Below are 16,489 nucleotides of genomic sequence, written 5' to 3'. Positions count from 1 at the left end.
TATATATAGTAAGCTCCTATTTGTGTAAAATAAGGGAGGCTATATTCATTTCAATATGCACAGAAAGTGACAAGGACACACCGACATTTCTAACAATGTAATGATGAGAAAATGAGACAGAACAGTTTGGTGAAGGCCAAGGGATGGGGACGTGGAGGTGGATGGAGATAGGCAAAGGGGGGAGGGAGAGGTAAAGGGGAGGACACCTGCAATAATGTCAACATTAACAATTTTTTAATAAAAAGAAATGACACAGACTAGGATGGGAAAGCAATCTACTTTCACTATTTAGTTTTTTTAATAATGCTTATGAAATATTTTTCAAGTAAAAAAAGATATTTGATACTGACACTACTACTACTATAGGACATATAGTTTGTTCTTTATACCATACTCAAAGAATTAAGATTCATATAAATAATATAATTTTAAATATCCAGATTCATTCTAAATAAAAAATAAAGTTTACTCCCCGATTCTATCTTTATATTAAAAATAAACAACAAAAACACTTTGTTCTTTAACTTTTGGGTAGAGCTATACGAATCATATGTGTTATTTTCATGGGTAATGAACTTCAAGTGTTCACTGGTATTACTGCTTAAGTTCTTAAAAGCTTGTAAAATCTCCCATCTTTGTCTTCTATAAATAACTGGATAAAATTTGAAGCTCACAAGAAATTTTCTATCATATACATTATAGAGATTTCAATGAATCCCACTATTCTAACAAACAGATATAACATAAAATACATAAGCACAAAGTAGAATGACAATGCTTCTAAAAAAAAAAAAAAACATTAGAAAAGGTAATTCAGTTTAATTTATTTTCATCACGTTTTCTTCATGATCCAGAGATTTTTAAATGCAAAGAAAATTAACTTTTCATGATATGTCAGGGACTGGCACTAAAAAAATTTTCAGACTGCAAATGAGTTATACAAATGAAATATCAAATGGAGATCCAGTTATCAAAATGAAAGCACTCAACATATTAAAAGTTCACAATTATTTGTTTAGAGCACGTAAAAAAGTCAGCTTGCTAACCAACTGTTTGATTTTAAAGAACTATTGCAGAGATTTGAAGAAAATAGATTAGTTAACATAAAGATTAAAGAGCTTGAAACAAATATTAAAAAGAAATCTGTGCCTTTATTAGAATGGTGTTAGGCTTTAAATATATGAATTTTGGTAATTCATTTTTTATAAGAAATGACACTACAGAACTGCAATACTGGTCCAACAGTCTTGTCTTTACTTTTCCTTTGAAGCGACAAACAGAATGCGAATAATCAGAAAGCACTAGCAGGCATCAGTTAATCCAAGATACTAGCTTCTTAGTTCCAAAAGCACTTGCAAAGAAAACCATTGGGGCAGCACAGGGGGATGGCAGCAATTCATAACTGGAATCCCACGAGCATGTGTGTACATCAAGTCTCATGAGGCTATTTTTTGAATTTATCCTTTACTTGGTCACTTTTTTGTACTCAAATACTAGTTTTTCTTTGACTTTTTCCTCAAAGTATAAAAAGTATGAAATATAAACAAGCTCTTGCATTGCACACTTAGAAGTGCACAATTCAAGCATTATAGAGCTATCTACATACTGATAAATCCCATCAAATCTTGGATAATTCAATAATATACAAAATATCAGGACACAGAAAGAACTAAAACCCACTTCTTTTTGTTACACATAAGATTCAAATATTCAACCTAAAGAAAAACACTTAATCATTTTGGCGCTCCTCTATATTCGCATGTTGATATATTTATTAAAATATTCCTGTATAATTATGTTTGGTCTTATTATTTCAAGTCAGGTTTAAAACTTCAAAACCAGCCATCCAGACAAAACAAGTAATCAGAAAGATTATTTCTTTCCCACCTCCCTAACCCCAATAACTATGAAGCCAATTTTACGACATGACTCCAAACACTGGATTGTGGCGACAAATGCTAGGTCCAATTTCTTCATAATCCTTTTTGGTGTGGCATACTTGGTAGAACTCAGGCTGAAAATAAAAACAAGAATTTTCATAAAGATCGAAATTCTATCCAATTTTCAATATGCTTTAAAATAGATTTGTTAAGTCTAAAATGTTTATTAGTAGTCCATCCACAGTACTTGAACAAAGCTTAGAAATTCCAGCTTTAATTTAACCATGACTTAAAATCACCTATACGTCTAACTCAGAATTAAAAAGGAGCATTTAACTTATGTCCATCAACCTCCTCCTCAACACCTATTTGTCTTAGATTTTGAAATTTTGAGGAATGGAAAACTGATTCTCAAATGCCAAGACTATTCTACTGAGACTTTCCTAAACTATATATTGAATCAATAATCTACAGAAGCAGCATTAATCTGAAGTACCGACAAATCACTCTCAGTGATGCTACAAAACTTGTACTCAATCTCTTTCCTCACTCAAGGTCTGGTATAGACAGACTATTCAATACTCTCAGTTATCTAGTTTCTCAAAGGGCAAAGCTACAAACTATACAACTAGCTATATGGCACAAGTGAAGACAACTAAAATTAAGAAAGAAAATACTTTTATCTCTTATTTTTAAGTGGTTTTAAATTCAAGGTTGTATAGTTTTCAGTAATTCAGATAAAAGCACCTTAATTTTATTTAATACTCTGTGCACTATGAGATAAAATACCAATATTTAATAGGCTAAAGATGTTAAAATACCTTTTTAAGAGGCTTTAAGATGTTTTGGTTTGGGAAGAGGACTCTCAGAATTCCCTTTACTTAATTTAGACCAGGGTACATCCTATCCAGTAAAACATCCAATTTTAAAACTTTAAAACATTTTTTAATTTCTCATTTTTCTAAAATTTTTAGGTATTCAAGGATTCTTCTATCTAAAAAATGAAATAAAATAAAATTATAAAAGTAAGCTTCTTCTCATTTACCGTGGAAGCCAGCATCGATCCTCCAAACCAAACGGCATATCGCTGCATGTGGTGTGTAATGACTTGCACATCAATTGGTTTTGGCTAAAAAAAAAAAAAAAAAAAAAAAAAAAAATAAGATCGATTCAATAGTATATTAAAATAACAGTTTCTTTGGATCATTTGCCTTAAATTTAAATGTACACAATCAACTGTAATGTTTCACATACTTGAAAATAAATAAAACTATAAAAGATGTGCGAGGCACACTGGGCAGAACAACAGAGTAGAAAAATATTAAGCTCATTTTTTTAAAAGCATAACCACACTGAAGTTGTGGACAGAACTACTCCAAGTACCCTGTGAACAGGATTATGACTATGCCCTCAGGCTGAAGATAAAACTACACAAACATTGACCTCTAGTTAGTAGGCCTACTTCTCACAGTGATATGAACCAACAATTCTGAAGCTCCTATAAAACATAGCCTGGATAGAGCAAAAACATAAATATATTATAGATAACAGAAGCCAGTTTTCTCTCTGTCCGAGAGGGCATTAAAAATATGGAAAGGTAAAAGGCTAGAGTGAACCTCTGGTATTCTGGAACTGACAGTATCAGCATGAATTCAGCTTTTAATTTACATAGAGAACTAGATGTAGATGTTCACAAACACACACACACACACACACACACACACACACACACACACACACACTAGACTAGCTCCAACTGCCAAGAAGGCTTAGAAACAGTGACACCCAGTAGCAATGAATATACTTAATGTCCAAAACTTGATTTCCTAATAGCATTTTCCACTAAAATGAACAAGGGTGACTTGGGGAGAAAAGGGCTGATTCCTGGATTGGAGAAGAAAATATAAAGGATGAGCCTGGAATATCTTGTTGTGCCAGAAAAGTAAGAAAGTGCTTGAAAAATACTGGGACCATATCAGAAAAGCTACTTCGAATGGCTCCCAATGGCAGATCTGAGAAAATCTGAACATCAAAAGTAATGACATTAATAATATTAATGTCGATATTAAATCACAATTATATTAATGATATAGCTATGGAATAACATGAGAAATCAGTTTCTACAGATATGAATGAATGAGTGAATGAATGAAAAACTCTTCCATAAGTAAAATGAGACTAAAAAACATAAAAAGGATTTGCAAAATACCACTTGGCAATTACCACAGTAATAACTATCTTAGGAAAGAAATAAGGGTGTTAATACTAGTGGTTAAAGTTTGATGAGTATCAGGATAGTTACAGAGTCTGAAAGTATCTTCCCATATGATTCGCATTACATGTAAAAAATAATAATAATAATCATCTTATAGTAGAAAAACCTGAAAGACACACCTTTAACCAAATGATCTAAATTAACATACGGGACAAATCATATCATCTGTCCAGAGATAAATGCACTGAAAGGACACAACATCACTTCTGTGGTATTACTACCAAAAGTGCATAATCTGAACCTAATCATGAAGAGACATCTGACAACCCCAAAATGAGAACCATTGCAAAACAAATGACCTCTACTCTTTAAAAACATTAATGGTTAAAAAAGACTAAGTAATTATTCCAGACTGAAGTGACATGGTAACTAATTCAAACATGTAATCCTGGACTGTATCCTAGACCAGAAAAAATATGCATTTTTTTCCTTTTGCTATAAAAAGAACAATAATAATAGAACTGATGAAATTTGAATCAGATCTATAACTAGATAACATATTGTATTCAAGATGAATTTCCTGATTTTAAAATTGTGATATCCTGTTTTGGGGAAACACACTTTAAACTATTAGAAGTAATAGGCCACCATATATGCAACTCATTCCAAAACAATTCAGAAAAAAATGATTTTTGTATGTATAGGAATATGTATATATTTGTGTGTGTGTGAATATATGTATACATAAAGAAAATATAAAATACTAATATTTGGGGTATCTAGGTGAACAATATATAGGAATTCCTACTAGGTTTTGCAACGTTTCTGGTAAATATGAAATATGAAATTATTTCAAAAAAAAATGTTTTCAAACTTACAAGTCATAAAAAGATGCGGCTTATTATTATTTTTCTTTTTTTGGTCTAAAAAAGCTATTTGATTGTCATTAAAAATTACAGATTAAAAAGAAATAATGCCAGGTTTAGATACAGATATATAAAGATTTAGGAAGACCTATAAAATGACTATTGACAAAATAAAGGGGAAAGAGGGAGAATCCTCTATCAAGTTTTCCCAGTATCACTAGATGTCAGTACAGCACTGATCAGCAAAACCCGGAGGGGTTGGGGGGGACGGGGAAGTTCCCTCCTTTCTTAATTAGAAATGTACCAGAAACTTAGAAATATGTTAAACAATTTTACTTTATTGAAATACTGAAAAACAGCATTTATTTTCTCACTTCAGGTAGCTATAATGAATCCGCTGATCTCTTTTCCCTTAGATTGTCAAATAAAAAAAATGACAACAATCAACACAACAGCCATCAGGTATGAATGAATCAAAACTATATCAATTTTTTGGTCAGATCAGCAAAAAATATTTTTTTGGGGGGGGCCGCAAAATTATAGTAATTAGTTTATGTGTGCCATGAAATGAAAAAGGTTGAAAATCATTGAACTCTTAAACATACTTTTTAACAGAACTTCAAGGGGGTAGGTTTAAAATAATCAAACTTTAGGGGCTGAAAACAGTCAGCTGTCATGTAATTTCTCAAAAGGCAGCAAACTCTACAGTGTTGTATTTTACTGTAAATAATTTTGACTGATTGTAGTATCCCTCACTCTTGGTAATTTTCCAGTTGAATAACATGTGTTTTATTTAGCAACATATCCTCTCTGTTACGTTTTGTGTCAATGTTCTACATTTAACAAGGATGAAACATAAATCTCTTTCAAAGCTACAAGAATATTTTCCAAAAACGTAGACAATATCCTAGAGGAATCAAATGATCAAGAATATAGATATATTGCCGAGACAGGTTTGGCTCAGTGGATAGAGCGTCGGCCTGCGGACTGAAAGATCCCGGGTTCGATTCCGGTCAAAGGCATGTACTTGGGCTGCGGGCACATCCCTGGTGGGAGATGTGCAGGAGGCAGCTGATCGATGTTTCTCTCTCATCGATGTTTCTAGCTCTCTATCTCTCTCCCTTCCTCTCTGTAAAAAATAAATAAAATATATTAAAAAAAAAAAGAATATAGATATGAATGTTTAATATTAACCATTCTCCATTAGAATATCCAACAGTTCCTCTTATTTTCCTAAATAAAAGCAAAAGTTGGCAGACATTTCCCATCCCCATTATAATAATCAAGGCACCCTCAACCTCCCCAATTATAGAAAAAAACCAACCTTCAATCTACCGCCACTCAATTCCTCACTTAATTTCAGCCTGGCATCCACAGTTCTTTTCAAATCTCTTTGCAAGCGACGTCCGAAGTCCCTGAACATGGTTGACCCTCCAGAGAGGACAATATTCTATATCAGTGGAGAAAAATAAATAAGTAAGCAAGCATGACCTTTATTTTAAAAGAATAAAAAAAAAAAAACTAAAGATATCATAAAATCCAATTATATCCTTTGAAGAGAGGTGTTTTAAATGTAATATTCAACAATGGAAAGAAAATAAAGATGCTTTTAAAAGTATGACCTTGAATAACAATTTAGCTGTAAATACTGACCTTGTAGAGAGGACGTCTAACATCAATAGGACAATTCTGAATTACTTCATCTACAACTTCTGAGATAGGTTGAGTAAAGTCTGGATTAGCAAACTGAAAAGTAAGTAAAGTTGGATATATAATAGAGATTAAATCACTACTGACTTAAATGTCACAATTAAAAATGAAGTTTTAAAAATGTTATTATTTTTAACCACAATGATTTAAACTATCAAATGACTTTCCATCTCAACTCTACCTTCCTAACCAGTCTGTTTTAAAAAAAACAATCTGAAAAGTTATAATACAAATGTACCTACTACCCCAAATAACCTCTACAATCTGAGAACCTGTCAACAGTTTAAGATATTTAATTCTCAAAACCCGGACAGAAAATATTAACAATATGACAGAAAATATGTGCTATTATATTCATTTTAAAAAATGTTATCAATTTGTTAATACAGAACTTGCAAATTCTCTATACTGATCTTTGTTAACCATACTCTTCAGTATTTAACTAAAACAGTAATACACACACATGAGATAATACTTTCCCTGCCTTTAAGATAGTTTATCTGCTATACCATGAGCAAGTAAAATGCAGGAATAGGGTCATTCATTCCTGTGCTACTGTTAGGTCGGAGGGAGCCCCCAGGATCAGATGCATGCAGATGTGCGAGGAGATAATGGACCCTCCCTGGAATTCCTAACAGGTCAGCGTGCCAAAACAGATGGCCACACAGATACCAGCTCCTCCCTGGAATCCACAACGACCCCCACACAGATACTGACACTTTCCTCAATACCGTGCAGGCCCCCCCCCCCCCCCCGCGGGAACTTCCTCAGCTCATACCCCTGCCCCTCATTAAACACCTGTATAAAAAGAAACCCCCCTTTCCCTGTTGACACGAATCCACTGGCCCTGCCTTTGGGGTTCCTGGGTCGCCCTGGGACGCAGATTAAACCCTTTTCCTCCTTACTGACTCGACTCTCTTTGTTTCCTACACTGCTTCCTGAGCCACCTTACAGCTATATCTCTGTGCCCTTCTCACAGTTTTTAATCAAGAATATACAGAAATGAAAAATTTACAGAACATTTAAATCTTCCCATAATCTGGATCCACACACACAAAAAATCTGATTTAGAAAGAAATTAAGTCTGATTTGAATATATCTTTTGAAAAAGCTCAGGGACTTTAGTGCTGTAGAACCCCAGGTGACAAGTAGAATATGAAGTAAAGCAGCAAGCAATGAATATTTAGTAAATAAATGAAGGAAAAAATAATTCACAGTAAACAAATTAACAAATTGTTGGTTATTCAATGCTTTAACACTAGAAGGCTCAACCTAGGGTCCCTATTAAAAATATTTTTAGGCCTTTTCTTTCACTTTCAGCAAAAGGATATCTTGCTTCCAAATGCTCCCTGATAAGGTCTTCATATTACCTCAAGTGGCTATCAGAGGAGGAATATTTTTCCTCTCCTCTGAAAAACTTATAGAGAATACACCCAATGAAACACAACAATCCAAATAGTTTTGTCAAAAATTTATAATTTCCTTAAAAAGAAAAAATGCAAAGTACTAAACCCATTCCTCCTAAAAATAGTTCTTGTATTTGTGATAAATTTAACAGTTCAAAAATAAATATCCTTACTCTTTCGGACATTTTATCTTCAATTGTTCAAGTTCAGATGCCCATCCCTTCATCTAATCAAAACAAAAAAACAGCGAATCCTTCAAATGACAGAGGAACTATGACAGAAATATCTAAAACTACAGAAGAATCTTAAAATTCACTTGGGAAGTGACCCAGTTAATATACATAAAACAGGTCTATTCTCAAAAAAAAAGTGAACACACATCCTATCCTATATAATAAAACCCTAATATGCTAAGAGTCCAGTTGTCCATTCAACCAATCAAAGCATAATCTATAATAATAAAAGGGTAATATGCTAATTAGGCCGGACGTCCTTCCTGACGAAGCCCAGGCCGGAGGGAAGCCAGCCTGGGTCCCAGGTGCCTGAGGGCGGCCCAAGAGAAACAGACTGGGTCCCTGGTCCCCGCGGGGAACTGGAGGAGGGAAGCAGCCCGGGTCCTGGGTGCCTGCCAGCAGCCAAAGGAGGGAAGCCTGGGTCCTGGGTGCCGGAGGGAAGCCGGTGCCAGCAGCCAGGGGAAGGAAGGCCAACTCTTGCACAAATTTTCATGCATCGTGCCTCTAGTATGCTAATGATATGCTAAGGCTGCTCAACTGCTTGCTATGATGTGCAGTGACCACCAGGGGGAAGACAGTCGACCTATCAGTCCCTGTGATGTGCACTAACCACCAGGGGGCAGATGCTCCGACTGGTAGATTAGCTTGCTGCTGGGGTCTGGCAGATCGGGACTGAGCGAGACTGACCAGACACGCCCTGGAGCCCTCCCACGGCCCCTCCCTGGCCGGCCAACTTTCCACATCCCTCCCCAGACCCTGATCGTTCACCAGTGGGGTCCCTCGGCCTGGCCTGTGCCTCCTCACAATCCAGACGCCTCGGGGGATGTCAAAGAGCTGGTTTCAGCCCAATCCCACAGGCCCAGGGATCCCACTGATGTACAACTTCGTGTACCCGGCCTCTAGTATCTAATATTGTTCTCTCTATTAAAAGCACCACTAAAGATAACTTTTTAAAAGGCATAATCCCAGGAGGTCCACACTATGAATTCCCAACTTTCACCTGTCACCAAGGCAACAAGCTGCCTCTATCACACCATTCCCCTAAAATTGTTCCCCCAGAACACCAATAATCTGGATGCAAAAACCCATGAGTGCTTCTCAAGTTTCCTCTATTACTATACTGTATCAATGGGCACTACTATTTAACCTCACTTCTTCAAATTCTCACTTCTTTTAATGTTAACACCACAATCCTTTGGCTCAGCTGCTCCATTTCAGCATTCTTCAGTATTCTTTGCAGGCTCCTTACTCTGCCTGTCTATAAAGTGCTGGTGTTGACTAGGGGCCCACTCTTCCCCTTATTCCCACTCCACATCCTCTCCCTGACCATTCTCTTCCTTGTTCCGTGTGTGTTGATAACTTCACATTTATCCTCACTTGAAAAACACTACAGTTCAAAATCCTTAGAACCCAAGTGTTCATTTTGGAATCCTTTAAAGACGCATAATAAAGTCATGTCATGTTTCCACCTCACCTATTCTTCCCGTTCACTTTCACAATATCTAAGGATGATACAAACCTGGGAATCATCACAGATTCTTCATATTCTTACTCCTCTCACATCTAAGCATCAGTAAGTCACGTTGCTTACTCACCTTCTATTCGTTCTCTCTCACCTTCTTTCTCATTCTCATTGACCTACTGACATTTAACTTTCATCTGAAAAACGGCAATAAACTCGCCTGCTTCCAACACAATTCACACCTCTATTCCAATCTATCCAACCCAGTACAACCAGAGTGACATTTTTAATACTACACATAAATCTGTGTCATTTCCATGCTGAAATTTTCTGCATGACTACAGAATCCAGTAACTCCTTTACAAAGCATATTAGTCCCTCACAAACACCAATCTGGATCTATCTCCTACTACTCCCTTCCTTTATACTTTTGTTATCTAGCTCTCTTATATCTTAGGACCTCTACCCAGCTTATTTCCTCTGCCAGAAATATATTCCCCTAGCATACCTCCACTCATCCTTTCAGTCTTAGTTCAACGGTTATCTCCTCTAAAAAGTTTCTCTGGTTCTCCCAATCAAACTTAGATGCTCTTTGCTTCCATTTCCTCACCTGATGCATGCATCCATTAAAGCAACTATACCTATTTAGGTATTCATCTCTCTTATTCTTCAAGCTCAGTAAGAGCAAGACAAATTAATTTTTGAATATTTAAAGCTTCAACTGAGAGCATGACAATTACATCCACTTATTATTTGCTAGAATAAGCAAGAGTAGGCATTTAACTTTAGTAATCCTATTAATAAAGTTGTTTCTTATAAGTTTTAAGAACCTTTCATTATTAAAAGCATGTATTTTTCATTAATTTAATATAGCCTGTATGTCACTAACATTTCAGAGACAGAGACTATTTTTCTAATAATTAAATATTTTGTGTAGTTACTTGTTTTTTTTTATAATGGTGATTTTACATATTTTATTTAAATGATCAAAAAGTTTAAGGACTCCCCTCTTTCTATGACCCCACATAAGCCACACATATTAAAGATTTCATTCTTCTAAATACATGAAAATAGTAATTATTTAGCCTGTTCTGACAAAGGCCTTTTAAAAATCCTATACTAATAAAAGAGAAAAATGGTAATTGGTGTACGACCGATACCTTTTTCATTGGCTAATCAGTGAGATATGCAAATTAACTGTCAGCCAAGATGGCGGCCGGCAGCCAGGCAGCTGAGAATAGGAGGCTTGGTTGCCCCAGCGATGGAGAAAGTCAAGGATCCCCGCAGCTGCGGGGCTCTGAGCTTCTGAAGCAACAACTCCAAAAGATACAATGTTTCAATTATAGAAGCTAAAAGATGGCGGTTAATTTGCATACTCAGGCTCCAAGCAGAGCGAAGCCAAACAGCCCTGAAGCAGCAGGGCAGAGAGGCCTCAGGGCCTGGGATCAGCAGAGTCGGAGGCCTCCCGGCCCCACGATCAGTGGATCCGAGAGGCCTCCCAGCCCCGGTGATCAGCGGAGTCCAGAGGCCTCCCGGCCCCCTCCTGGCCCCGCGATCAGTGGAGCCAAGAGGCCTCCCAGCCCTGGTGATCAGCGGAGTCGAGAGGCCTCCCAGCCCCGGTGATCAGCCAAGAGGCCTCCCGGCCCGCTCCAGGCCCGTGATCAGCGGAGTCGGAGGCCCCGCGATCAGCGGAGCCGAGAGGCCTCCCAGCCCAGGTTATCAGCGGAGCTGAGAGGCCTCCCAGCCCCGGTGATCAGCGGAGCTGAGAGGCCTCCCAGCCCAGGTGATCAGCGGAGCCGAGAGGCCTCCCAGCCCAGGTGATCAGCGGGGTCAAGAGGCCTCCCATCTCTGGTGATCAGCGGAGTCGAAAGGCCTCCCAGCCCCGGTGATCAGCCAAGAGGCCTCCCGGCCCGCTCCAGGCCCGTGATCAGCAGAGTCGGAGGCCCCGCGATCAGCGGAGCCGAGAGGCCTCCCAGCCCAGGTTATCAGCGGAGCTGAGAGGCCTCCCAGCCCCGGTGACCAGCGGAGCCGAGAGGCCTCCCAGCCCAGGTGATCAGCAGGGTCAAGAGGCCTCCCAGCCCAGGTGATCAGCAGAGTCGAGAGGCCTCCCAGCCCAGGTGATCAGCGGAGTCCAGGTGATCAGCGGAGCCGAGAGGCCTCCCAGCCCAGGTGATCAGCAGGGTCGAGAGGCCTCCCAGCCCCGGTGATCAGCGGAGCCGAGAGGCCTCCCAGCCCCGGTGATCAGCGGAGTCCAGAGGCCTCCCGGCCCCGGTGATCAGCCAAGAGGCCTCCCGGCCCGCTCCAGGCCCGTGATCAGCAGAGCCCAGAGGCCTCCCGGACCCATGATCAGCAGAGCCGAGAGGCTTCCCAGCCAGGTTATCAGCAGCCGAGAGTCCTCCTGGCTAGAGATCAGCGGAGCCAAGAGGCCTCCAGGCCTCAGTTATCAGCGGAGCCAAGAGGCCTCCAGGCCCCAGTTATCAGCGGAGCTGAGAGGCCTACAGGCCATGGTTATCAGCAGCCGAGAGGCCTCCAGGCCAGGGATCAGGGGAGCCGAGAGGCATCCTGGCCCTGGGATCAGCAGAGCAGCGAGGCCTCCCAGCACCGGGATCAGTGTGACAGGGTGTGGAGCCCCAACCCTCTGATCGGCTCTGCTCTGTGTGTGACAGGGTACAGAGCCCCAACCCCCCTGATGGGCCCTGCTCTGTGCATGACAGGAGTGGCGCTGCAACCTCCCTATGGACCCTGCCTTGAATGTGACAGGGGGCGGTGCCCCAACCCCCCAATCGGCCCTACCCTGAGCATGACTGAGGGTGGCATCGCAACCTCCCAATCCGCCCTGCTCTGTGCATGACAGGGGGCGGTGCCCCAACTCCCCAATTGGCCCTGCTCTGAGCCCGACCAGGGGCTGCACCTAGGGATTGGGCCTGCCCTCTGCCACCCGGGAGCAGGCCTAAGCCAGCAGGTCATTATCTCCTGATGGGTCCCAGACTGTGAGAGGGCACAGGCCAGGCTGAGGGACCTCCTCTCCCAACCCCGAGTGCACAAATTTTTGTGCACCGGGCCTCTAGTGTATATATATTTAACTAACTATAGCATTTTAGTATACAAAAAAAAGTTCTTGAGATTAACTCTCTTGAGTAATCTTATAGTTCATTGTTATTTTTTGCTGAGTATTATAAAAAAATTCCATCTAAAAAAATTACCTCTGGATGAAAGAAGATTTCAGGTCCCAAGAATCTCTCATAACCAACATCAATGGAAAATTCTTTCTTTGAGATAGCATTGATTCCAGTATACTGTTTAATCCACTTCGATCCATCTGTGTCATACTTGTTAAATTCTTTTACTAAATCTGGGCAGACATAACTATAGCGCTCCTAGAAAAACAAAGAAACAAGCAATTTATTCCTCTTGTTTTAGGAAAAGTACAAAAAGGGGGGAGGGGCATATTTTCAATAAACCAGAAACAAAAACATCTTTAGAGCATAAAATTAGGAAATTAAGCTGAAGAAAATTTTATGTAGTAGAAATAAAGAGTTCACCTCCTGGCTTCATATATGAATAGACTGATTTATAAATGAAAGAATCAAGTTCTACTATTTCAATGTCATTTCATGAAAATATTCAAAAGTGTCTTCCAACATTTTATACTGTTTTAGTAATTATTGGACTCTATATTCTAGAGAAGACAAAGCATAAAATATACAGAACTAAAGAATTATTAACAATTGATAAATCCACACAAATTAATGTAGATCCTTAGCAGGAACAAAAGTGATTATAGTCTAAGTAAATAAGCAGAAGAAAAAAGGCTGAAAATATAAACTATTCTCTTTTTTTTTTTTAATATATTTTTTATTGATTTTTTACAGAGAGGAAGGGAGAGAGATAGAGAGTTAGAAACATCGATGAGAGAGAAACATCGATCAGCCGCCTCCTGCACATCTCCTACTGGGGATGTGCCCGCAACCCAGGCACATGCCCTTGACCGGAATCGAACCTAGGACCTCTCAGTCCACAGGCCGACGCTCTATCCACTGAGCCAAACCGGTTTCGGCTAAACTATTCTTTTTCACTATATCACCTGCACAACTGAATTGTTGCATATTTGGTTATATGTCCCAGGAAAAAGCTATCATCTAAAATGCAATTCAAAATGTTATGGGTTATAATATTCTATTTGTAATTTATGGACGTCTGACTTCCAACCTCATTATTTCTTTTTAAATAAAAATACATATTTCATATATTTTTACATATCAATTATTCTACCCAAGATAGATACAAACATTATTATTGATAATCAAAGGACATAAAGGGAAAGAATATTAGAAAACAAAAGGCAATTTGGTTAAGTTATATTAGGTCTTCTTTCTCCAAACCTTGAAAATAGTAATTACATAGTAATGATCTTTCCCCGGCCAGGGTGGGTCAATGGTTGAGCATTGATTTATGAACCAGGAGGTCACAGTTTACTTAATTCCTGGTCAGGGCACATGCCTGGGTTGTGGGCTCGATCTCCAGTAGGGGGTATGCAGCAAAAAAATGATTCTCTCTCATCATGATGTTTTTCTCTCTCTCCCCCTCATCCCTTCATCTCTGAAATCAATAAAAATGTATTTTAAAAAAAGAAATTATCCTTAAAAAAAAAAAAAGACCTTCAGAATGAGCATCAGTAGTCTCTAGAATAGATTTAATTCAAACTCCAGATTTCCCAAAACTGTTAAAACAGTAGTGTTCATATTGTTTACATATTTAAGAATGTCACCAACTGTAGAGAGTGATGTTTGTCAGCCATTTAGTAATCCCTTTACTATCTATAAAGTAGCAAATATTTTCATTCCTAACCTTTAAAGAGAATCATATAAAGATAGGCAAATTAATGAAGTTATTTTTGCCAGGTTAGATTTCCTTTTACATATTCAAAACATATGTGATAGGCCCACTGAAAATTTGTAGGTATGTTGACAAATGATAAATGTAAAAAATGATGCTCAGTATTTTGATAGTTTGTATGAAACACTGAAATAATGAAGACGTATGTAGCATACAATAGAATACTTACACAGCCTTCACATTTTTCTATTTGCCATAAACACCTGAGCTAACTATGCGAAAATCAATCAATTAAATCAAAATAATTTTGCAACAGAAAACTTTCCGAATAAGGAATTCAATGAAGAAATTGAGATTTGAGGAATATGAAGTGAACGCATTTATTTTACAAAAGGAAATAATCATGAAAATGTATGTTAGTCCTCTCAAATGTTACGATGTGAGGAAAAAAGAATGATAATCCCCCAAAATTTCCTTACAAAAGATAGAGAACATACACACACACACACACACACACACACACACACGTAATTAGTAATTTTTAACTGGCTAACACATGTTTTTTTTAAGTACCGTTCTTAAGAATTTTTCATGTTAGTATTTTAAATTTGATTTTTAATTTCTAACTGAATTACACCTCATCACTCTTTACCTTTACTGCTTTAGCAGTTTCCAAGGATTGCTCTGGAGGGATTCCTACTTCTCGGTCTCTCAGCAATTGCTGAATAAAATATGTTATATCTCGTCCTGCAATGGGAATGTGCTTAATACAGCTGCCAATCACATAACCTTCAGCCTAGAGGGGGGGGAAAAGAGTATCAAATTTACTGTCAATGTTTTCAAAATTCATATAATCTAAATAACTAGCTATTAAAGACCCATAGCTCAGGTTAGTGTAGTCATATCTAAAGTATTCCTTTATCCCAGGATAATTCTTCTAGTCTTTATTTCTCAATTGTATTCCTCATAGTTACTTATCGTAGAATTTTTAATACTGTACAGTAACAAGAATGAATGGCCAGCAACTTAATATTCTCTCATTGATAAGAGTTTATAACCAAGACTGAAATAACTCAATAACTTAGAAATAATGATTTTCAGAAGTAGTAATGTTTTAGATAATAGACTACAGATGAGATGATTTTTAAATCTTCTAAAATTTCAATGAAAAATTTAGATTTCATTGTAGGAAATTTGATCATTAACTCAAAAGCTGGCTATCATTTTTCCCAATGAATTAGGTACCAATTTCACAAGCTTCAGACATACCATGTACCATAATAATGCTAAATAATTAAGTTCTGAAGAATTCATAAATTTATTGATCCAAGTCAAAAGAACAAAAAATAATGTAGCAAAATTAAATTTCATTAACAAATGAAATGTCAGAGATGTCCTCATGTGCCCATGACAATAGAGTAGGGATTGAATTCATCCTTTCATCTTAAAAATAAAACAGGACAAATTATATGAAGTTGGTTTTCAGATATTAGAGAACAGGCAGAGTAGAGCAGTGACCCTAAGAGAAGGGAAAACAAACAAGGCGAGAAACATTCCATCTTGCTGCCCAGGGAGAGTTCTTAGGCAGCAATAATGGGAAGGAGAACCCAGAGTCTGGTTGTCTCATTAAGCTGAGCATACAGAATCTGCAAGTCAGACTACTAGAGTGGGAGAAGCTGCACAGAGCGAGCTCTGGAGATCTGAAGAGAATTATCATCTTAGCTGACTAGTAATCATCGTGTGCATGTGAGAAAAATCAAGGCCAGAAAAAGAACCTCTGGAAAGGAGCAGACAGAAAGAACGATACCCAACTCATACACAGCTGGGAATAGTTTATGTTCCCACTCACCAGAGTTTAAAGACCTCAAACTCAGAGCACCT

The 16,489-nt window shown here is 38.1% G+C and overlaps 1 protein-coding gene across 1 annotated transcript in view; it reads right to left on the bottom strand.

Moving 5' to 3' along the window:
* Positions 1–524: 524 nt before the first annotated feature.
* ACTR3 (actin related protein 3) overlaps positions 525–16,489 on the bottom strand; it is a 63,674-nt gene continuing 47,709 nt past the window's right edge. The window contains exons 7-12 of the mRNA XM_059704638.1: positions 15,261–15,404; positions 12,976–13,149; positions 6,615–6,707; positions 6,286–6,411; positions 2,926–3,009; positions 525–2,014 (exon numbers count right to left, since the gene is read on the bottom strand). Of these exons, the coding sequence (XP_059560621.1) occupies positions 1,919–2,014; positions 2,926–3,009; positions 6,286–6,411; positions 6,615–6,707; positions 12,976–13,149; positions 15,261–15,404 (717 nt within the window). The 3' untranslated portion in view covers positions 525–1,918. The remainder of the gene's footprint in view (positions 2,015–2,925; positions 3,010–6,285; positions 6,412–6,614; positions 6,708–12,975; positions 13,150–15,260; positions 15,405–16,489) is intronic.

The sequence above is a fragment of the Myotis daubentonii genome, chromosome 7 (assembly GCF_963259705.1).
Source record: "Myotis daubentonii chromosome 7, mMyoDau2.1, whole genome shotgun sequence".
Lineage (NCBI taxonomy): Eukaryota > Metazoa > Chordata > Mammalia > Chiroptera > Vespertilionidae > Myotis > Myotis daubentonii.
The sequence above is the reverse complement of the archived record's forward strand: the minus strand, read 5'-3'. Positions and strand labels throughout refer to the sequence as shown.